General features: G+C 47.4%; 1 protein-coding gene across 2 annotated transcripts in view; it reads right to left on the bottom strand.

Annotated features, from left to right (window-relative positions):
• Positions 1 to 22,866, bottom strand: part of LOC142582935 (beta-1,3-galactosyltransferase 5-like) — a 229,183-nt gene that overhangs the window by 8,200 nt on the left and 198,117 nt on the right. Inside the window, exon 1 of one of the 2 annotated variants that reach the window (XM_075693079.1) lies at positions 1,219 to 1,395. The exons of the other annotated variant lie outside the window; for it this stretch is intronic. Coding sequence (XP_075549194.1) covers positions 1,219 to 1,242 — 24 coding nt within the window. The 5' untranslated portion in view covers positions 1,243 to 1,395. Of the gene's footprint in view, positions 1 to 1,218; positions 1,396 to 22,866 lie in introns of those variants that run through there. 2 annotated transcript variants of the gene reach the window in all.

Raw genomic sequence — 22,866 nt, 5'->3', positions numbered from 1 at the left:
TGACGCCATCTTCGGACAAACGCCGCCGTGGCCGCGAGACCGTTCACGTCAGCCGCCTGAAGCCGTACCACGACCCCCTTATCGTGTCATCCCCTTAGGTCACCAGGATGGCTCCTCTTCGCCGCGGGGGAAGTTGTAGTGGGCAATATGCATGTGGCACAGTGCGGACTGCCACCGTTGCGCGCGAGACCCGAGCTCGGGCTGTTGATGCGAAGTGCTAGGACTCGTCATCTAGAGCTACCTGCGATCTCTCGAACGAGCTGCAATAAACACCATTTCATTATATATATATATATATATATATATATATATATATATATATATATATATATATATAGACGGAGCTTCAAAGCTGACGACTTCAGTGTAAGCGGTACGCTTTACACCACGCGGCTCATCTACTAAAAGACACTTTTTCAAAAAGTAGGTGTCGCTAGAAACGATATAACCTAGGCGAGGAACTTGAAAAAAATCTGGTTTTGTTTAGTTTTCTTAGCGCGCGCACGTGCTAGTCTTGAGCATTTTCACATGTCACCAGTCGCGGAGGAAATGTATTTATTTTGGGGAACGACTATAAAAGGAGAAAGAAAAAAAAAACGAACTACGCTGGGACTGATATTTCGAGACTACCCCTCCCTTTACCGGGTACCGAATCAGCAATACTCAATTTTCCGTTTACGACCGAATATTAAACGGAACAAGTTACGCCAGAATCACGAAAGGTAACCTTTCGAGCTAAAACTGCACTGACGTAGACTGAACACGAGCAATCAAGCATATCGTTTCTGTAAATTAAAAAAAAAATTAGGTCACAAGAGTGTATTTGAGCAATTAAGAAATAGTCGTTGTGATCTTATCAGCTCCTCAATTACTTGCCCGGCATGAATACGAGAATCGGAAGATAATTAATGTACCGTTTCATACCCTGAGGATCGCATATCTTACAAGGAATTCAAATTGTCAAACAAAGCTTCTCCTTTGTCGTGCCCTATAGCTAACGAGCAACAAGCTCTAACAAGCTACAATCTAAAAGCCGACTACAGCCAGTAAAGGGTCTACAAGATAATGACAAATAGAAATGCTTTGCGAAAAAGTTTAAAATTTGGATGTTTATCTTTGAGCCATCTTTTTTAACATCCTATCCAGCACATAATGCTCAATTTGCATGAAATTCTTCGTCACTACGACAATGGTTTCTCAGAAATGCAACGAACTCACCTTGTATGCAAGCCGAAATTTCATTTTATCTTTCTCTTCGGTTTAAGTGTATTGAAAAAGCTCCGTCCAATGCTTTAGTTTTGTCCCTACCACATCTGTCACTGTCCGTAGATTTCCGTCGAATGATGTGAAAACAGCTTGAGTGCCCTTGCTGCGAGTTTTCTGGGTGACGCTAACCGCATATGGCCTTCTTTCACGGTACACCTCGGTTTCAGCCAATCAGAGGGCCCTGCGGTTGCTACGAGTGCTCGCACCAGCCTTTGATATTTTGATTTTACCCTCTTGTGCCAGCTTCCGGTAGAACTGTAGATAGGTACATTCGAACGAGCCAGGCGGCGTTTTTTTTTTGTGTATGCGTAATGCAAATAAGGCTGTTTCATTACAGCAAGCTGAATTTTCTGTTTGTTTTTCTTTCATGTTTTGCACGAACTCCGGTGTATCTTGCTTTGGATGCATGTTAAAGAACCTCAGGTGGTTAAAGTTGATCGGGAGTCCTGCACACCGCGTCTCCCAAAGCCCCAGTGTTGTTTTACGAGGTTAAAGCCCACGAATGAATTATACCCATTCGAAGTGCACGTGTACGCAATGACGTGCATGTGAATTGCCTCTATTGCCGTGCACGTTTGCTGCAAAAGTGCATCAGTACTCCACGCCGACATGTGGCCCGCGTGTTCCCAAGGATGGGACCTCGAAACTTTTTTTTTTATCGTTTGTTGTCGATAGAGAGAGAGAGAGAGGCACGAGCAGCAGCGTCAACCTGACTGACTCTTGCGGCGCGCGCTGGATGCTAGAGCTGAAACGTGCCTTGAAACAACGACCAAGAAGAATCGTATGCTTCAGTCGACAGCTGTGCGAGTTGTACCGATTAGCCGACGCAAATGTTCAGGCATCGGCCTGCGTCGTTTCAGGTGCTTGCACAATTTTATTGGAATATTATGCCAGAGAAGTTCCTTTCTCCGGCAACACTAATTTAGGCATTCGAATGACGCGAACATGATAGTCGAATTATTTGAGTGGAGACATTTACCCAAGCAAAGCTCAAGAATTGAAGAAAGAATATAAATTAATGCTGGTACCATAGGCCACAGTAATTCTAGGAACTTGTATAACTGTAATTTAGTGCATATTATAACCATCCTGTTCGAATAACTGATTCACGTAGGTGCGGTCCAACGCAAAACTTTGTAAATTTAGTTATACTTATGTTAAAGCGGTGTTGATTAGGGGTAACATATTTTCACGCTATAGAAAAAACTCACGCTGAGGTTGGCACTTCATTATGCTCAAAGTCATTGCCATTTTTAGCTTCATTTCAATCCTCCTTAGTGATACGCGTTATAACAAACTAAGAAGCATAACTTACGCCGCTACTCGTTCCAATTTGATTTGGATTGTTATTCTTTGAGTGAATGGGACCGCGTCTTTCGTTACTATGTGCTCCGGCACCTTGTCCCCGCTGACGGAGACTTGATGAAGGCTTCAACTGTTGTTCTCCCATATTCTTCCGCTTTGAGCACTAGAAGAGAGGGTTGTTCGCCACTACCTGAATTTGCCGGATGGTTGTCAATTCTGCGGTGTCTTTTACTACCGCGATTACAGCAATATCGATCGGTGGCTTCCGTTGAAAGCGCTGCTCTAAGGCCTTCAAGAAGAAAACACGCGCCGAGATCGGAATATATCGCAGCGTTTATAAAGAAAAGCAGAACTCTGTGCGCATTAAGAACCTCCATAATTTCCACCGTCGACCATCTTTCTGACACCAAAGAATGGACGTAGCCTAAATTCAAGTTCTGCCACAGGCTGACATGTTTGCGACTACCTTTTACAATGCCTTCGCTTATTATGTATGACCACAGTGGCCACATTCATAACCTCCGAATGGTTTGCGATATTCATTTCTTCAGAAGCGAGGATTCGCCTGTTTGGGATGCAGGCTTCGTAGGAAATACTTTGCTCTTCGCGATTAACTCACAGTCACGGAACGTTATTGAGAGCACCCACTTTTATCGAGAATCATGGTATCGGCCCATATTTACTGCCCGTCTTCATCATCTCGACATATTTTTCGGTTCTTTCTGTTTTTCCTGCACCCTAACTGACAACGAAGTAGTGTTTTAGTCTGAGCTCACTCAGTTAAGTTTTTTGGCCGGGGAAAGCCCGTTTAGTCCTTTACAATTCCTGGTGTGATATGTCTCACTACTTCTTTCGTTTCAAGGCTGAGCTGCTACGCCGAACACAGAGCACTCTTGGTATACCTGTTCTCATGCTAACTGTAGAAAAAATGAGAATAAAATATTAGTTGGTTTACTTAATGTTTCTTTATAGCAATAATTTTAGCTTCTGATGAGTGTTAAGTTTTCCGCATCAAATTTTTTGAGATTGGCAGGCAGCGTGATCCATGCAGGATTGAGTGAACGAAGTGCATCGAAGGACAAATGCTTCTGAAGCGCTAGTCAACCCGTCGGCTTGCACATACACAATGCTGTGTTATATTATTGTTATTTTAAAAGTATACATTTTGATCGACGAACGAAAGAAGTCGTAGGGAGAGATAGGATCGACCTCCCTGTCTAATTGTTCCGAATGAAACATGCACTTTCTCAATTTGAACCAATTAAAGGAGTTTGTCACTCTTACTGCTATTTGGCACTGAGTACATGTTTTTCATTTCGACATGTAAAAATTATGTGATATACTAAAACATCTCAGCGGTAAAATTTGAAAGAAGCACTACTGCCGTAATAAAGCTAGCCTTTGAAGTACAAGGGCCTTGAGACATGGGCTATAAAACACTGTTACTACAGCGGCATGCCCTGGCGAGATTATTTGCTATGAATTTTTTGGGCGAATAACATGTAACAAAACATCATCCAAGAACCCACGATTGCTTTGGTGTCAAAAAACGGTTCTTCACCAACAAACATTACCGGATCTGGAGAGGGATGTGCTGCTGGTATGCTAAAGGAAAGTGTTTTCTCTTTCAGCTTCTGCTTCCCAACACACCAGGAGGATGCAGAGGACGGTCAGCTTCTCACCACATCTACCACAAGATGGATGTTCATTACAAATCAGTAAAATAGTGTGGGTGCTATAGGCGTGTGGGTGCTATATTAGTTCATCGTGTTTTCTTTGTGGAGGGCAAGGACCCTAACTGTTACGTAACCTTAACTACGTGAAGCTTATTATGTGTTCCAGCGTCCCACAAGCGTTGCTAATGGCTTCTCAGTTTCTTTCGTAGGAAAGGGTTCAGATCTGTGGCAGAGGCAACAGCGGTAGGATTGATAGGTTGAGATGCAATCGATGTGGAAATTTGGTCAGCTGGCATATTACCCTCGACGTCCTTATGCCCGGGCACCCAGCATATAATTACATGCTGGTGAAACATGTAAGTTATGGAAAGAAGGAAATATAACTTACCATGTACAGGGTTTTCGTGTACGTAGTGACATTAAGGCTTTTACGACGCTTTGAGAGTCTATAAATATAATTGTTTTTTTTTTAAGTCTTCATAGCCTTATACGTTTCACAGCCGACAACAGTGCATGTGCTTCAGCGTTTAAGATGCTTGTTTCCGGGTGCAGGACGCCGGATTCCGAGTATGATGGACAAACTTCTGCATAAAACAAGCCTGCATGTGTCTTAGAAGCGTGACTGTAAAATTCTGTGCACGAGTACTTGTACAGACGTTTTACGAAATGCATTATACTATGTGCCTCAGGAGCGTGTATGGTCTCCTCTACGATTGGTGTATCACATTCTGTAATACATGATGGCCACGGCGGTAATGGCTTCGCTGGTCCCATCAGGCTATGCGCAAGGCTTGGGAAACCCATTTCCTCACAAAGTTTTCTTACACGCAGAGACAATGGTTCTTCAGCTACAGGTCGATTATAAACAGCTTTGCGGATGTCACATCGTTTACGGTCACGTAAGAGGGATGTTCGCGGTTTGCGTTCACTTTCAGAAAATATATGAATCTGGAGCATGATCTCTGAAATAGAGCAATCACTCATCAGCTTATGCGTAGGGACTATCTAGAGTACTTGTCCTTAAGGCAGCGGTCACCAGGCGGACACCTAGGTGATGCACTGGATCTAGCATCTTTCAAGCGCTAGGAGTAGCCGATTGACACACTATGGCCTCGTAATCTAAACGTGTTCGTATGGGGCTTTTGTAAAGGTTTATGAGGTATTTCCTCTCACTACCACACGTTGTGGTATAAAGGTTATAAACAGGGATAAGGTGCCTCAGAAAGACTCACCAACGTTTCGATAGGAGGACCTATCTTCATCAAAGGCGGCCTCGTCATCCTCGGCATGTTAGTTTTAAAGGGTTAGTGCAGTGTGTGTATGACTATATTTTAAGAATTTTTATAGTTTTTAGGCATTTGGTCTTAAGGTAAATCATGTATAGAACAAAGGTTATTTCATATCTAAAATGATGCCTAAAAGTTTGTGTTGTTTCTTTAGAGTTAGGTGTTGACCATTCAGCTCAATATGGAGGTCTAGGACCAGGTCTCTATTTCTTCAGTAGCCCCTACCTGTCTAGTCAGGGGTCTTTAAAGACAATACAGAAAAAAAAGGCGCATGAACTTTTCAGGGGACTTAGTTCAAAGCCCTTCTCCTGTGCCCATCTCGACAATCTGCTCAAGACAATTTGAACCTGTCATGCGCAGACTGATGTTACGTTTCGCCTACGACGCGCGGTTTAGCCGGCGCGACTGCAACAAAGCGGCAGACATTTTGGCCCGTTCGGCGTCGCCGCTACGCCTCCCCGCCAAGCGCGTCCAGGCATGTTCCGATGCCACGTGTCTTCATGTGCGTGTGTGAGTGTATGTGCATATGGTGCCCGACCGGCGGCGACACGACAGTAGGAGTCACCTTCTCCTCCTTGTGCCCGACCGGCGGCGATACGACAGTAGGGGTCACCTTCTCCTCCTTGTGCCCGACCGGCGGCGACACGACAGTAGGAGTCACCTTCTCCTCCCCATTGTGCCCGACCGGCGGCGATACGACAGTGTGAGTCACCTGCTCCTCCCCATTGTGCCCGACCGGCGGCGACACGACAGTATGCGTCACCTTATCCCATTGTGCCCGAGCGGTACAGTCACGTGCTCGTCTATTGAGGGGTTCCTTCTTGCCCACAACTGCGAGAGTATAAAAGCAGCTGCCCCCGGACGCAAAAGGAGGGCTCCGATTTCTTCTGTTGAGTAAAGTGCACTCCCGTCTCTCTACTTCGGTCAACCTGACCGCCAACTCTTTGCGATGTTAAAATAAACAAGTTGTTTTGTTGTTACCAGTCGACTCATGCTTTGCCGGGACCTTCGGATGCTTCCAGTTGTACCCCAGGCCGCCAGGCCAACGCTACCCTTGGGGCTTGCGACCCAGGTGCAACAACGGGCGTCAGCGCCGAGTTCCCAACAACTCGCGCCAGCGGTGCGACCACAACAACTGTCTGCCAGCGGTGAGATCGCGACAACGGAGGCCAGCAGCGAAGATATGCAGTTGACTGTATGCTGAGCAGCTCAACGACGATCCGGGAGCAGTGCAACGAGCCCTGTGTGATGACTGGTTGCCTGCAGCGGAACGACTGCGCTGAACTCTTGGCTGCGAGGTTTGGTGAGTGCGGGACTTTCTTCTTCTGAGCTTTGCCAGGCTTTTGTTAGTGTCAGAAACAGAGCTGGTAATTGTGGTTGTCGTTGCTGCCGGGTTAGTTTGCGGCAAGACAATAGTAAGCAGTAGAGAAAGCAGCATTCAGAGCAGCCATGGATTTGAAGTCGTTGCGCAAACCGAAATTGCTGGAGCTTGCAAGAGAGTTGGGTCTGGATGTCTCAGACAAACTCAGAAAACCTGAACTGCTAAAGGCTATTCTTGAGTTAGAAGCTGAGGATGACGAGCTGTCGGAATGCCTTGAGACCATTGAGGAGAGGGAGACTGCAAAAAGACAGGAGCGCGAACTTAAAGAACAGAAAGAAAAAGAAGAGCGTGAACGTAAAGAACAGAAAGAGCGAGAGCAACAAGAGCGCGACCGTCAACACGCTTTGGAAATGAAGCGTCTTGAGGTAGAGATGGAACGCGCTCGTAATGGAAGTCAGGCACACGGTGCAGGAGAACGCGTATTGTTCAAAATGACTGACCTGATGCGGCCGTTTAAGCTTGGAGAGGACATTGGTTTGTTCCTGGTTAACTTTGAGCGAACGTGCGAGAAGCAGGGGTTCTCTCGGGAAACGTGGCCACAGCGCTTGCTCACTTTGTTACCCGGCGAGGCGGCCGACGTAGTCGCTCGCTTGGATAAAGAGGAGGCAGAGGATTTCGACAAAGTGAAATCGAGTCTGCTAAAAAAATACAGGCTGTCAGCGGAGGCGTTCCGTCGGAAGTTTCGGGAAAATAAGAAAGGCAAAAGTGAGTCATATACAGAGTTTGCGTACAGGCTTATGTCAAACATGCAGGAGTGGCTCAAAGAAGAGAAAGCGTTTGGTGACCACGATAAAGTTCTGCAGTGTTTCGGGCTAGAACAGTTTTATAGTCGGTTACCTGAGAACGTGCGGTACTGGGTCTTGGATAGGCCAGACGTTTGTACGGTGGCTAAAGCCGCTGAGCTAGCCGAGGAGTTTGTGACGCGTCGGGCTCGCGGAGCTAAGGACGGTCAAAAGGGTGAATTTGGCTCGAAGTTTGAGAGGCCGAAGTTCACACCCATGAGAGCAAAGGGGAACACGCGTAGTGAGAATGCGAGTGAAAGCAGTCCGACCAAACGTAAAGAGACGGCGGCAGCCGAACGCAGAAAGCGGTTCGAGATGAGGCAAGCGCGCGTGTGTTATACGTGCCAGAAGCCGGGTCACTTTTCGGCGCAGTGTCCGGAAACAACACCAAAAGTTGTGTTTTTTTCATTATGCAGCACTGACGAGAACATGAGGCTTCTCGAGCCTTACATGCGAGACCTCCTCGTGAACGGGAAAGAGTGCCGAGTGCTTCGCGATTCCGCAGCTACAATGGATGTAGTTCACCCCTCTTACGTAGAACCCCATATGTTCACGGGCGAGTGCGCATGGATCAAGCAAGCCGTGGAAGCTCATAGCGTGTGTCTGCCGGTAGCAAAAGTGCTTATTGAAGGACCTTTCGGAGCGCTTGAGACGGAGGCGGCAGTGTCATCTATGCTGCCCCCCCAGTACCCGTACCTATTTTCGAACAGGTCCGATCACCTCCTGCGCGAGAAGGGGCTTTTGTTTGGTGAAGCTAGTGTTCAGGCCTTAACCAGATCGAAGGTTCGGGAGCTCGCTGCGAAGGCGGTAGTTGCGGGGCCGACGTTATCGAACAATGAAAAAGGGTCAGAGGTGCAGCAAGCTGATATTCAGAGCACGCCCGAACTGAATAAAATTGAGCCTGTAGCGTTGAAGGCGCCAGATACTGGAGAGGAAATGCCCGATAAGGGAAAGTTAGAAGAGCTATCTGCAGATTTGCTCATCGCGCCTACGTCAGACGGACTTGATAGGTTGCTAAAAGTCAGCCGGTCGGCTTTGATAGCCGAGCAAAAGAAGGATGGCAGCCTAGAAAACGTGCGCTGCAATGTCAAGGAAGGTATCGCCCGGAAAAATGCGCGTTTTGTGGAAAGAGGTGGAGTCCTGTACCGGAAGTATCTAGACCGCAGAGGAGTGGAGTTCGATCAGCTGATCGTGCCTCAATGCTATCGTCAGGATCTGTTGCGCTTGTCGGACGGGGGTTCGTGGTCCGGACACCTAGGAGTTAAGAAAACTAAGGACCGTCTCTTGCAAGAGTACTATTGGCCAGGGTGTTTTCGGGACGCAGACCATTTCGTGAGGACATGTGACACCTGTCAGCGGGTGGGCAAACCAGGGGACAAATCGAGGGCGCCGTTGAGATTGGTACCTATCATTACGGAGCCTTTTAGACGGCTCGTTATTGATACAGTGGGACCTCTGCCGGTAACAGCCACGGGGTACAGACACATTTTGACTGTGATCTGCCCAGCGACAAAGTTCCCTGAAGCAGTGCCGCTTAAAGAACTCAGCAAAGTTGAGATAGTCAATGCACTACTGTCCATATTTGCGCGAGTTGGTTTTCCTGCGGAAATCCAATCAGATCAGGGCACAGTGTTTACTAGCGCTTTGACGACAACTTTTCTCGAAAGGTGTGGGGTAAAGCTGTTACACAGCTCAGTGTACCACCCACAGTCGAATTCCGTTGAGAAGCTCCACTCCGTCATGAAGCGCGTGTTGAGAGCATTGTGTTTTGAACATCGAACTGAATGGGAGCTGTGTCTGCCTGGGGTGATGTTTGCATTAAGGACCGCGCCTCATGCAGCTACGGGGTTTTCGCCAGCTGAGCTGGTGTACGGTCGCTCGCTTCGGTCTCCGCTTCGCATGCTTCGAGAATCGTGGGAAGGCAGGGGCGACGACCCAGTCGTGGTGGAGTACGTGCTTAAGCTCCTCGAACGCTTAAGAAGGGCACAGGAGTTGTCAGGTGAAGCAATGACAAAGGCCCAGCAGAGGGCCAAGGTTTATTATGAACGGACCGCCAGGGCCCGGCGTTTTGAGGTGGGCGATGAGGTCATGATATTGCGCACATCGCTAAACAACAAACTAGACGTGCAGTGGGGGGGCCCAGCACGAATTGTTCAGAAACTGTCGGACGTTAACTACGTGGTGAGTCTGCCAGGAAAGCGGAAAGCACAGCAAGTTTACCACTGTAATCTGCTCAAACCTTATAGACAAAGGGAAGCAGTGGTGTGCATGATGGTAAACGTTCCTGAAGAGCTTCCGGTCGAGCTTCCGGGACTAGGCTCAGTGACGAACAGGGAAGACACCGATTAAGTCATTAGTGACTTAATCAGTAAAGCATCGCTGTCGCCTGAGCAGAAAACCGAACTACACCAGCTTTTACAAGAGTTTCAAGGTCTGTTCTCTGAGAGGCCTGGTAGGACTTCTGTACTTACTCATGATATAGAACTTACCTCCCCAGAGCCAGTACGATCCAAGGCGTATCGGGTGTCACCCCGCCAGAACGATATTATGGAGGCTGAGGTAAAGAAAATGCTACAGCTCGGTGTTATTGAGGCAGGTGAGAGTGATTATACCTCCCCTTTGATTTTAGTTGAGGTACCGGGCAAGGAACCTCGTCCTTGCGTCGACTACCGCAGGCTTAATTCCATCACTAAGGATCAAATTTATCCGATCCCTAACATCGAGGAGCGCCTTGAGAAAGTTAGTAGCGCTCAGTTTATTTCCACCCTAGATCTTGTCAGGGGTTATTGGCAGGTTCCACTTACAGAAGAGGCTAGTAGGTATGCGGCGTTCATTTCACCAATGGGAACATTCCGTCCTAAAGTGTTGAGTTTTGGTTTGAAGAACGCGCCATACTGTTTTTCAAGCCTCATGGATAAAGTGTTGCGGGGACAGCAAGAATTCGCTTTACCGTATCTAGACGACGTAGCGATATTCTCCGCATCCTGGTCTGAGCATATGGCACACTTGCGGGCAGTGCTAACCCGCCTGCGCGAAGCGGGCTTGACAGTCAAGGCTCCTAAGTGCCAGTTAGCACAGGCCGAGGTTGTCTACCTCGGTCACGTGATTGGTCAGGGTCGTCGCCGCCCCTCTGAAATAAAGGTGGCCGCTGTGCGAGACTTCCCGCAACCGCGCACGAAGACCGATATTCGGTCGTTCTTAGGTGTCGCCGGCTACTATCAGAGGTACATCCCCAGGTACTCTGATATCGCGGCTCCCCTGACGGATGCTCTAAGAAAGACAGAGCCTCAAACAGTCGTCTGGGACGAGACAAAGGAAAGAGCTTTTAGCGCCCTAAAGAGTGCCCTAACAAGCCAGCCTGTGCTACGATCGCCAGACTATACAAAAGGGTTCGTTGTTCAGTGCGATGCTAGTGAGCGAGGCATGGGCGTTGTACTGTGCCAACGGGAAAATGGAGAAGTAGAACACCCCGTCCTGTATGCTAGTCGTAAGCTGACCAGTCGTGAGCAGGCGTATAGCGCCACCGAGAAAGAGTGTGCATGTCTCGTGTGGGCCGTTCAGAAATTGTCATGCTATCTAGCCGGCTCGAGGTTTATCATTGAGACGGATCACTGCCCTCTCCAATGGCTGCAGACCATCTCTCCCAAAAATGGCCGCCTCCTGCGCTGGAGCCTCGCTTTGCAACAATATTCCTTTGAGGTGCGTTACAAAAAGGGGAGTCTCAACGGTAACGCCGATGGCTTAAGTCGAAGCCCCTAACGTAGGAATCAGCCTCAAAATTGTTTGTTACTGATGTTTTTCTTCCTGAGGCAGGATTTTTTTAACATATTGCTTTTGTTTAGTGTTTCAAAGTGATGATATGCTTTCTAGTGCAATTTTCCAATTTGTGGACGCGTTCTGAGTGGTGCTAGACTACTGTAAGGAACTAGGCAGTGGTATAAAAGGGGAAAGAGCCTGGCAGGGCTTAGTGAGGGTTGTGCCGTGCTTGCTGACTGAGCGGTTGAGTTTCAGCGTAGTTCTAACGCTTGCCGGGAACGAGAACAAAAATGTGAACTCTCCCGAAGTCACATTGCAGTGTCCCGTGCGAACCTGAACGAGAGAACGAGGCCTTCTCTGTGCGCTGCGCTCAAGAAACGTCGAGGGACGCCCGACTTCGGTTATGAGCATCATCGAGCGACATCCCTCCGGACAGCGGATGCAGTCCCCTGTCCATCGGGATCTCCTTCCCCCGACGGGGCGGTCTGTTACGTTTCGCCTACGACGCGCGGTTTAGCCGGCGCGACTGCAACAAAGCGGCAGACATTTTGGCCCGTTCGGCGTCGCCGCTACGCCTCCCCGCCAAGCGCGTCCAGGCATGTTCCGATGCCACGTGTCTTCATGTGCGTGTGTGAGTGTATGTGCATATGGTGCCCGACCGGCGGCGACACGACAGTAGGAGTCACCTTCTCCTCCTTGTGCCCGACCGGCGGCGATACGACAGTAGGGGTCATCTTCTCCTCCTTGTGCCCGACCGGCGGCGACACGACAGTAGGAGTCACCTTCTCCTCCCCATTGTGCCCGACCGGCGGCGATACGACAGTGTGAGTCACCTGCTCCTCCCCATTGTGCCCGACCGGCGGCGACACGACAGTATGCGTCACCTTATCCCATTGTGCCCGAGCGGTACAGTCACGTGCTCGTCTATTGAGGGGTTCCTTCTTGCCCTCAACTGCGAGAGTATAAAAGCAGCTGCCCCCGGACGCAAAAGGAGGGCTCCGATTTCTTCTGTTGAGTAAAGTGCACTCCCGTCTCTCTACTTCGGTCAACCTGACCGCCAACTCTTTGCGATGTTAAAATAAACAAGTTGTTTTGTTGTTACCAGTCGACTCATGCTTTGCCGGGACCTTCGGATGCTTCCAGTTGTACCCCAGGCCGCCAGGCCAACGCTACCCTTGGGGCTTGCGACCCAGGTGCAACAACGGGCGTCAGCGCCGAGTTCCCAACAACTCGTACCAGCGGTCCGACCACAACACTGAGTTTACAGGATTTAAGTCTGCGTGCCATCAGCACTTCATCAACATAGGTGGGATAAAACACACTTCGTAGAATAAATGGATGTAAACAATTCATTTTTTACAATAGCAGAGGTACAACTAATTACTCGAGCATCTGGTAATGCAGTCTCCTGAAATAATGACCTGGACAGAGCATTGACAACTCTAATACGGAACGAGTGGTTTGATAAATAATTGTATATCGCGTTAAGCATGTTGTCAGGTATTTAAGAAAGATCTCGCAAAATTAGGTAATGCCAAGTGGTGTCATAAGCCTTTTCTTTATCAAGGAACACCGAAAGGAAGATTGTAAAACAAAATTTCAGGAATGTATGCCTCAACCAGCATGAAGTGGTCAGTTGTGGATCGGCCTTCTCTAAGCACACATAGATAAGGGTCAAACAAGTTCTTTGATTCGAGGAATTGTAATAGCCGCCGATTGGTCATTTATACAAATACTTTACAGCGGCAGCTTGTTAGCGCTATAGGCCGACAAATGACCACAGAAGATCGATCCTTACCCTGTTTAAAGATAGCGACTACAATAATCTCATTCCATGCTAACGGAATGTGTCCTGTTGCCCAGATAGCGTTGAAAAGGGACAATAGAGCCATTTGCGTATCAGAATGAAGGTTTTTTTTATCATTAAGCACATAATCCAGTCAGTTCCCCGAGCAGACTTTTCGCAGGTATTCAGAGAAGCTCTGAGCTCTACACCAAAAGGACGGTTGTATTGTCAACCTCCACTGCGTTTGCGATTCCATGGCTTACTTTCTGCTATATTATTGTGCTTCAGGAAAGGTTCGGAGTAATGTTCTGAAGTAGAGACATGCTCGAAATACTCTCCAGTCACATTGACCTAGTCCTTACGACCGTTACCTTCGTCATCGACAAACGACAAATGGTAAGAGGGCCAATGTAATAATTATGTTACTATGCTCCATAATTTCGTTTCTTGCGAATATGAATTAAGGCCTCAGTGTACTTTTGCCTACTCTCCGTTCTAGCAATGCGTCGCGCTCGCTGGCTTTGTGATTTTTGTGTTTAAAGACTAGAGTATCTCTGCCGTTCGAAAGTCACATAGGAGACAGCACGCTTTGTTCTGCCCTCTCCGTGCTTTCTCACATTCCTCATTCAGCCAGTTAATGCCTTGTTTAGAAGCCAAGCCTTTAGTTTATGGGATGTATACTGACGTGACCTCAATTATACACGCTGTTAGATATGTCACTGCATCATCAATACCGAGCGCACGAATATAATCCAAGGTAAACTACGTAAGTTCGCGAAAAAACGTGCAGTCCCCTGAATGGACTTTCAATCCGGGAACTTGGCCAGAGCATTCATATGGTTTTGTAAGGCTTAAAACACGGAAATTGATCACTTCCGTGAGGGATCTTCGTTACGTTTCACTCTACGTACGGCTTGAGTATACCTCACGCGATGCTTATGCATGTCGAGGAGAACGCTTGATGTGCAACCCTATAGCATGTTGGCACTTTCTTATAAAGGAGATAAGCACCTGAGAAAATAATACCATTTTTGATTAGGTGGCCGCCCGCACAGCAACAAGAGTCTCCCAACCGGGTGCTATGCGCGTCTACATATTGTAGGTCTATATAAGGTTCGGGAAGTTCATTGATAAGGCTCCGAAATTCTGTTCTATGCAGCTAATTGCATACTAGCTAATTGAACAGCAGTGCTCGGACAGCAGCTGCTTCAAGGGGCGTCAGGCAACATCAATATTTACTTTATAGTCTAACTGCCCGACGAGGCGATAGCATCGTCGCGGTCTTTCCGAAAAATGGCGTATTGTCTAAGAAAGTTTGTCTGTGTATACTTTAGTTGAGTTTCTTGAACACAGATCACTTTTGGAATTAGTTTTAAAAGAAGTTCTTTAATATCATCCAGGTTGTGCAGGAGTGTCCTAACATTCCTCTAGAATATTTGCGTGTCCATATTGCGGAGTAGGTTTGTGCTGTATTCATAATATAGGAAATCTAACTTACCATACGGAGCCCTTTACGAACCCTGTTATGCGGTTTCTCTGTCTTTGGAGCAGTGGAGAGATTCTCTCCAACATTAGGCGCTAGCTGCGCCGTTTGACTGAGAGTCGCGTCCATCGCCTCTTTCGTTACTCTGGCTACCCGCTCTTGCGAGCGGTGCGTTCGCCTTGAAGGCCTCGCCTCGAGAGACGAGGCTCTGGAGGCCATCATCAGAGAAGTTGATGAGCCCTTCTTGGATGGCGGAGCAGCAGTGGGTACTGGTGGCACAACCGCAACTCCGCTCTTCGTGGGCCGGACTGAAGCTGGTATCTGGTGCGGCACTATAGTCAATGCGAGCTTGGCCTAGGATGAGGGCGAGGCCGGGCCGTCTTCTCTAAGCGTTGCGCGGGAGCGGGAGGCCTTGAGCAATGCCTTGAGCCGACGTCGCCAAGCTGCGTCTGACCACCTCGCGGATATCGCCCGGCGAGCTGCTTCAGTGGAGAGGGTCCGGAATGCGACAGGTGTTGCAACGTGGAGATCATTGTAGCGACCGCGTTCGCGCCCTGTCCGTTTGTGCTGCGATGCTGCGCATGTTCGCGGAGTCTCTTTTTATGTCTAGTACTTGCGCTTTCCTTGTGGCACAACAGGCATCGCTCCGTCGAACGATGAGTGTATACCCAAGCCTAATCACAGTCATGGCTAGCCACCGACCTACGCACAGCCGTCATACCTGGCCTAACGATGATTGTATATATAAGTATAATAGTTACAGCTAAATGTAAGGTTAACTATGTGAAACCAAGACTTAATCAAGCTAATCCAGGGTTAGCTGAGCTAAGCCGCTTTTAATTTTTTTACTGTTACAGCTATGATCCCTTTCTCCGTTTTCCATGTGACAAGCCGCACCTTGCTGTCGACGCCAGGCGGACCTTTCAGATTCTTCTCATGAAAACGACCTGAAGAGACTTCGGCGCGAACACCTTGTAGTGCGTGGTGCCGGAAATGGAGCTCTTCTGGAGCCGCTCCTCTAGCTTACACTGAGACTGTGCTGCGCTGCTTGTACCGCGCAGGTCCAGGGAGACTGACGAGGAACGTGGTGTTATTCAAGACGGCAGTCGGCCATTTTTTGTTTCGATTCTCCGGCAGACTATCACGACGTTCGTTCATTGCAGAACAGAGCTTTCGGTCTTCTTGTCGGAGCTGGTGTGCATCGCGATGTTAAATTCTACAGACATTCTTGGCGTACAACGCGGGCGGTGCAAGCATCGCATACAGAGTGCGACTGCGCCGTGTTTACAAGAGAGCGTGCACCACGGCCTGACGGCTCGCGATCAGCATTTCGGTATGGATGATGCGTATATCGTGGCAACTCACCTGCCCTTCATGGGCGATGGGAATATAGAGGTAAGAACGGTAGTCATATTTTGTTTTTATGAAATGGAGGCTAGCTGTTTGTTACGATTTCCGGTGTCTGCTTGTATCATGTGCGGCGCAAAATTCGCCTTAATGGTACATCGTTTAAGCAGAAAGCGAGCATCTTTTGCGCGAGCAGTAACTTATGGCCGAAATATAGAGTATTCAACCTTGTGCGTGTTTAACAAGTTTTAACGCTGGACTGCTGTTACTGTGAATTTTTTTGTTTGTTGTGCTCAAGTAACCAATTCCCGCGAATACAATGCCATTACTTTATATAATTCTGATGTCGGAACGTGCCCCGCGTTATGTTCTGATTTATAACACGAATATAACGCCTTTCTTTTTTTTAATGTTATCTTCTCCAGTTCACCGTGCTCTCCATGCCCGCTGCAAAAATTCGCCTCGAGAAAGGGCGGCGAACTGGGATATGCCACTGTGTAGTTTGCACCGTGTTTCTTCTCATGATTTAGAACGCCGTTACTGGCGCATCAGAATCACAAGTTATTATTAGAAGTTGGGTCACATTGCAAGTATTTAGTATACAGAAGGAGGTCCCATGTTCAAAGACTGCATCGGGACCCCCTGTACAAGAACAGTTATGATAGCTAACATTTCAAAGCAACAGTAGCATATAACAAAGTTGTACACAAGCAACAAGTAAAGAACAGTTACAGAACAAAGTACACAATTGATTACAAATAATAACAAGGTTTAGAATATCTCATGGCAGCAGGAAAAAAATTGTGGGAAGAAAATACCAACAGTTTATATACAACAACAACAGAAAAAAAGAAAAAGAAAGAAAAGAAACAGGAAAGGAAAGCGTACAAAAACCGAATACTGTAGGCTTTCTCGTTAATCTGTCAATAATAAATGCATTTTTAGTTCTCTTTTTCAATTGTGATAAAAATCTTGCGTATTTCATTATGAAAGGAAGAGTGTTCCATATGGATATGGAAGTCCACAAGTCTAGTGATATACATAACCCGTTAAGCTACCGGCCGATCTCCTTAACCTTTATTCCATGAAACTCATTAGAGCACATAATCTACTGCAGCCTTATTAGTTTCTTTAAGTCTAACAAAATTTTTGGCGTCACAGCAGCATGGTTTTGGTAAAAATTATTCTTGTGAGACTCAATTATTAACCTTTGCTAATGATTCGTCTTCCGCTTTAGATCGAGCTTCAGTTATTGACTGCATCTTCCTTGACTTCGCGAAAGCTTTCGATACCGTCTCACATTGACGTTTACTGAAATTTAGCGCACTCCATCTTAATTGTAGTTTGCCTGAGTGAATTGAATGTTTCTTGCAGAATAGAACACAGCACGTTTCTGTTAATGATCATGACTCTAAATCATGCAGTGTAACATCCGGTGTTCCTCAGGAGTCAGTCCTTGGACCTCTTCTGTTTCTAATTTATATTAATAACCTGCCTGATTCTGTTACTTCTAACGTAAGGCTCTTTGCAGACGACAGCGTTCTGCACCGCGTAATTTCTGATGGCTCTGACTTTTCCGTTCTTCAATCCAACCTAAATAAAATGTCTTCTTGGTGTGATACATGGCTTATGAAACTAAACATTAACAAATGTAAAGCAATGAGGGTGTCTCGAAAGATTATCCAGTCCATTTCTCAGGGCTACGATCTTAACGGTTGCCTCTTCAGTTCGTCGACAGCTACAAGTATCTAGGCGTCCATATCACTAATAACCTGTCATGGCAGAAACATATCCACCATGTTAACAAAGCTAGCAGTTCCCTTGGTTTTCTTCGGCGGAATTTCCGCCCCGCTCCCGTTCCGTTGAAACTACTACTATATAAAACATTCGTGTGTTCTAGACTCGAGTACGCTTCACCGATATGGGACCCGTAAAATAGCTCGTTAACACAGTCCCTAGAATCGGTTCAGAACCGCTCACCTAGATTTATCCTCTCTAACTATACTATCGCTTAGCCAGAGTTTCTCGCATGAAGCAAAAGCTTGATCTACTTCTCCTTTCTACTAGACGTCTTATTTCCTGCTTATGCCTGTTTCATCAAACATACTATACTAATAATGACCTAAAAACGACACTTTTTTCGCTTCCGAGCCATAAAAATTGTAGAAATGCTCAATCGCTCATTTAAACATCTGCCTGTTTGGCCAACGTATTTATTTCCGCAAGTCAAGGGAATCATGTAAACCACACCCACGTTGCATGCTATATGCGTGTTCATACCGCCGTGCAAGGTCATCTTGGCATTCACTGCAGAGACTGCCATTGTGACCTTGAATTTGAAAACTGCGTCATAATTTCCAAACACCAAGAACAGCTTACAGGTGAAATCATAGAGGCTGACAAGACACAGCGGCTGGGCGACCTTTGCATCAGCATGCCATGTATTGCCCTCAGAAAAAAACAAAATCAAGCATCTGGCTGTGATGCAATAGGGGTTCATGTGTGACTTATTGCAAAAGTTGTTTTCTTTCATTACTTTTGCTCATGTATAGAGTTCCGGCCATTTCGCAAATAAAGATCAGCTGAAGTCAGCGCCTGTGTTGTGTTCTTCCTTCAGTCCTTGTCTTTTGCGCTGTGCAAACATGTCGATAACATAAACCAAATACAGAAGTGGCTCCAGGGTAGAGCGCTGGGGCGCATCAATGTTAGTAATTCGCTGTCGGGAATATGCATTGGAAGTAGAAACAACTTGAACTCTCTTATATACACAGATTTCTAGTAGTGAAAGAGCAGGCCCGTAAATGCCAATTGACTCGAGCTTAGAAAATAGGATATTATGATATAGGCCATTGAATGCTTGCGTTGTATCGATAAAAACTGAGGCGGCGAGAGATGCTCGTCAATTATTATTATTTTTTTTGTTGGTCAGTAAGATGAACGAACGCCAGCTCTGTGGAATATCCGTGGCGAAAACCAAACTGGCATGAAGAGAGGATATTAAATTTAAAAAGGCATTTCTTTAGCCATACTTCAATCAGTTTTTCAATAACTTTTCCAAGGAATGGTAGAATGCAAATACGTCTGCAGTTATGTAAGAATGAGCTGTCGCCTTTCTTGAGAACTGGGATGATTTGGCCAGGCTTAAGTTCAGAAGGAAATAAATTGTAGCGTATGCCGCTCGTAGTGTACCGCTGTCGATAAAGTGAGAATTCCTAATTTTGTCAGCTATTTGTCGACTGACAGTAACCTGCATCTGGGAAGCCGTGCATGCGCGGTGGAAAGCGCACATGCTACATGCAATCTGATTGCACTCTGAACTACGATATCTCTCTGTATATGTATATATACAGAGAGATAAGACCAAAATGTATATTTTACATTTTGATCTTTAAAGATAGAAATTGGGATTGTGTTCATTGAACATAAGTATACTCTATTCGTTGCAAATGTGCTTATACATCTCTTCATTTCGAGCTGCAAAACCATCTATACACAACCAGCAGCAGAATAAGCAACTATTCCCGATCGATGACTCATGTATTTGCCACGAAACCCAAGCAGTGACAGTGGAACATGTTTGTCTGCTGACGATGGCTTTTCATGGTAAGCAGTTCGATTAACTCGAGTTATCGGTGAGTTACTTTCCACATTCTGCCCCGTCTCCTAAATTGTACTTTCTACAGCGAAAGCTGTATATGAGTAACCTTCCGTAATTTTTTCGGCGTACGGCAACAGAAACGGACTTGGCGGTTTCTAATAAACCCATACGGCTGCAGTGCAGCGGCGAAGACGTCAAAATGCGGAACAGATTGGAGCGCTCGCCGTGAGCAATAGCGTGACGTCAAGGTTATCGCAGTATATAAGCAGGAGAGGTATCGGCCCTAAAGAACAGCTGCGTTATCTATGGGGTGGACACGTATAGTTCGTACACCCGAAGAACAACATGCGTACGAGGAGCGCCGGAGGAAACAGCGACAAGAATGTAATCGGCGCCGGCGCGAAACGACCACCGACGAAGAATGTTCCCGCGATGCTGAACGAAAACGACACTCGCGAGCCCGGGCACCTCCGAACGAGCAACGACGCCAGGCTCGCAACGCAAAAAATGACAGCCATTCGACTTTGCGAAGATGGAATGGCAGCGAAAGCACTTTGCTTTTCGTTGGAGAGCTTTGACTGTTGTCAGCTTTCGCTGTCATTGCATCTTCACAGAGTGGAACGGTGTTTTTTTTTATCTCCCATTGCTACGGCAAAGACACATAGTATATATCTGGCAAAATAACGGAGGCCACTCCCGCTGAATGTTTTAATGCGAAGCATCCTTTGCCAAAAGCACGTCCTTTGTGCCTGCTGCATGTTTTGGGGTACCTATAGAACGATTCGCCAATCTGCCAGAAGGCGACATGCGTAGTGAATGGCAGGCGATCTTTACAGTGCGGGCCACGTATACATGCTCCGCCGAGTCACCAACATGAGGTTCAGTATAACTTCCAAATAAATGTTTTACAAAAAATAAACGTGGCATCAATAATTTAAATCGGTCTGCGGCCGCTAAAGCGGCATTTGCTTTCCCCTTCCCTCCCTCACTTCCCCCAACTCCACCCGCGCTGCATGCCGGGTTGCTGCGCTACCGTTGGAAGGATCCCTTTGTATCAAGGCTTTTTTGGTGAGACACACAAAAAAGAATATGTGCTGCAGTTGTCAAAGGAGAAATTGAGATTCCAGTTTACAGCAGTGCAGCTTCCGTTGTTGGAGTGGGGTCCCTGAACTGGGGCGCTATGCAGGATGCGCCGAGTTGCTCGTTCGCATGAGTTTTACCCGAACTTGCTCGGTGGCAGTCAGTGACCGAAGATAGCATGGAACACGCAAAAACAGCGGGAGAAAAAAATGTCGAGAAAAATCCACGCATGACAACATGAGCGCGCCTTGCCCGGCACACTGCTTCGGCGTTTCAAGCACACAAGGCTGCGCAACGAAACGCGCCAGCGCGGCGTGTTGTTATCGATGTATTATCGCAACTTAGCGATACAGTGACTGACCGGCTGTCTATCTGCACACTTGCCGTGAGCCGCTTGCCACGCCTTTCTCGAGCACGTCAAAGGCGTGCCTCCCCTTTTGGGCATTATCTATCTTCCGGCAAATCGGAACAGGGCACCATGCGGCGCATTCTTGCACCTACACTTTCCCACATTTCTTTCTTTCTACATTTTTACATTTTCTTTCTTAAGGTATTTGTTTTTTTGTTTTGAATGCTCTCAATTTCTGATGACAAATGGAGATTGAGGAAATTATGAAATTTTGCGCTTTTTTCCTCGAGTGGCGACAGTGAGACGAAAGCTTACAAGCGGATACATTCTAGAGGCTCGCACGCACAAGGGAGTTCATACGGTGAGCAGTCCCCAGGGGCGCTGCAGTGCTATTCTCATGGCAATAATCATGTCAAGTCACGGCAATAATATCACCATTCTCCATTCTCCGGCAATGGCACTGCAGAGCCGTGGCTTGGCTGTTCACCGCAGGCGCTTCACTGAGGCTATTGAGGCCGCCGCTTTACCAACTAAAACGACACTCTATCCATAGAGACGGGATCAACATCTGTCGCTGCAAAATGGCGGTACAGTATACGTGGTCTAGAATCCATAGCGACGGAGCACAGTGAAATTGTACCGATTTACCTGTGTGCCTGAAGCCTCAGCGATGGGTTGCGAATAAGAGCGTGCTGGCCAGCGACAATTCATCGCTTGTCATCGCTTGCCCAGCTAAGGCGCCTCTCTGCGCATGAACGCAGTATTCGAGTGTGTTGTGCACTACAAGGTGCGTGCCTATTGCCTCTGCGGGAGCTAACAGCGATCGCAGACACAGATCGTAACGACACTGCAGCAATTACATTTTGGCAGGAAGGGCTCCTGTGTGCAGTTATGAGGTCAGGTGTTGCAAACAGTTAGTGCGCAGTGTTTGCGATAAAGAAAAATGCCATCGAACTGGGTCTATAAAAGCGAGCTATTCTCGACGCTGACTGTGTTTGCGACACTGCAGCTCCGATACACCACCGATGACAGAGCAGCCATCTCAAACGATTCTCAAACGACAGCTGCGATACGTTGTCGTTCTAGAACACTACGCACTCCTCAGCACTGTGTTCCACCACGGTGCATCGACGCCTTGCAAGCAGCTACAGTGACGTGACGATAATGATTTGCTGTGAGCTACGTCGCCACAATGCAGGCAATTAAACCGAGTTGTGGGCCCGTCACCAACTAGAGAAGATATATACATAATCCAGCGACAGTCGACGCTTTGTTTTTGATAGTGGCGCTCAGTAAATCACCGTTGACAGTTTTATGAGTGTGCCACGCATTCGTTAACGACTGGTACACTTGCTTGAGCGGGCAGAAGGAACACATGAACGCAAGGTGCAGCACGCACACAACATTCATTCAATATGGACTTTTAACAACAGCAACACACGGTAACGTTCGACACTCATTGCACACGGAATGCGTCCTCCCTTGCTAAGCTTTCAGCTCGCACTACCGCGTTTACTAACGTCTGTGCGGCGATCGTCCATACGCTATGGTAGGGGCACTTACAGTACCGGTTCTGTTCGGGGCGGGTATCGGCGTCCTCCGGTCTGTGGTCCGTCGTTGCAGTCTAGTCGTCTTCAGTCGTCGCTGGTGTCCGGCGTCAACGACGCCCCGGCCGACGTGACGAAGGCACGGTCGCTGAGGAGCTGTCGCGCTCCGGCAGAGCAGGGCTCGTGCCGGCTGGCGCTCCCGGTGCGCGCCGGCCCAGCTTAGT

The sequence above is a fragment of the Dermacentor variabilis genome, chromosome 5 (genome assembly GCF_050947875.1).
Source record: "Dermacentor variabilis isolate Ectoservices chromosome 5, ASM5094787v1, whole genome shotgun sequence".
Classification (NCBI taxonomy): domain Eukaryota; kingdom Metazoa; phylum Arthropoda; class Arachnida; order Ixodida; family Ixodidae; genus Dermacentor; species Dermacentor variabilis.
Note: the sequence above shows the minus strand (reverse complement) of the source record. Positions and strands in the feature narration are given on the sequence as shown.